This window comes from Haliaeetus leucocephalus, unplaced genomic scaffold (assembly GCF_000737465.1).
Source record: "Haliaeetus leucocephalus isolate CR32 unplaced genomic scaffold, Haliaeetus_leucocephalus-4.0 Scaffold164, whole genome shotgun sequence".
Taxonomy (NCBI): Eukaryota; Metazoa; Chordata; class Aves; order Accipitriformes; family Accipitridae; genus Haliaeetus; species Haliaeetus leucocephalus.
Genome location: NW_010972600.1, coordinates 1255078 through 1255978, shown reverse-complemented (window position 1 = coordinate 1255978; position 901 = coordinate 1255078). Strand labels below are relative to the sequence as shown.

Here is a 901-nt window from a genome sequence, read left to right as displayed (position 1 = left end):
TTCCGCTTGAGTAGGGGGCTCTGCGGCGTCCCCGGCTGCGGGGTCCAGGGTCTCGAGTCCGGGGAGGGTCCGGGCGCGGGGTGCGAGGGTGAGTCCAAACCCGAGTCCTCCACGTTCTCCGGGGAGGAGGAGGAGAAGGGGGAGGAGGAGGAGGTGAGGACGTAGGCACGGGGGGCTGCAGGGAGACCCCCGTGTCAGTGCTACGAGGGTGGGGGGCCACAGCACCCTGGATGCCAGGGTCCTCCCCGCCCACTCCATCCTCCCCAACCGCCCAAATCCTCACCCGGGAAATCCTCCGCTTCGAAAGCCGACTCCAGCGGGGGCCCGAAGAGAGCGGCGGGGGGCACCGTGTCCGGAGGGGCTTTCCCGGGGCCGCTGTGCCGGGGACAGAGAGGGTGGGTGGCTCAGTGCCCACCCAGGACCCCCCCGGGGAGTGGGGCTCAGAGGTGGCAGCATGGGGTGCACCACCCCACAGCACCCCACTCCCTGCCCCGTACCTGTTCGCCTGCGCCGCCGGGCACCCCCTCCCTGCACTGTCACCTGCGGGGAGAAGGGACACACTGGGGGTTGCAGAGCCACTGTCCCCCGCATCCCCGGGACCCCGCATCCCCGGGACCCCCCCAGCACAGTCTCACCTGCCGCCAGCGTCCCCTCGGGGTCTGCGTCGCTCGGAGCCGGGGTCAGAGATGCCACATGCCCTGCGGAGAGTCAGGGACGGGCAGCGTTAGGGGACACAGAGCCCAAGGGACCCCCCCCAGCTGCAGCCATGCTGACCCCCCAGGGTGGCACTTACGGGACGACTGTCGCTTGACGGTGCCCTGCAAGAGAATGGGGACAGGGGGTCAGTTGGCCCTGGCACGGTCCCTGGGGACCCCCCCCCCCCCCCATCGTGTCATGTGTG

General features: G+C 71.0%; 1 protein-coding gene across 1 annotated transcript in view; it reads right to left on the bottom strand.

Annotated features, from left to right (window-relative positions):
* The window catches only part of FCHO1 (FCH domain only 1), an 11880-nt gene that overhangs the window by 3997 nt on the left and 6982 nt on the right, over positions 1-901 (bottom strand). Inside the window, exons 11-15 of the mRNA XM_010563290.1 lie at positions 794-818; positions 636-698; positions 498-540; positions 284-375; positions 7-175 (exon numbers count right to left, since the gene is read on the bottom strand). Of these exons, the coding sequence (XP_010561592.1) occupies positions 7-175; positions 284-375; positions 498-540; positions 636-698; positions 794-818 (392 nt within the window). The remainder of the gene's footprint in view (positions 1-6; positions 176-283; positions 376-497; positions 541-635; positions 699-793; positions 819-901) is intronic.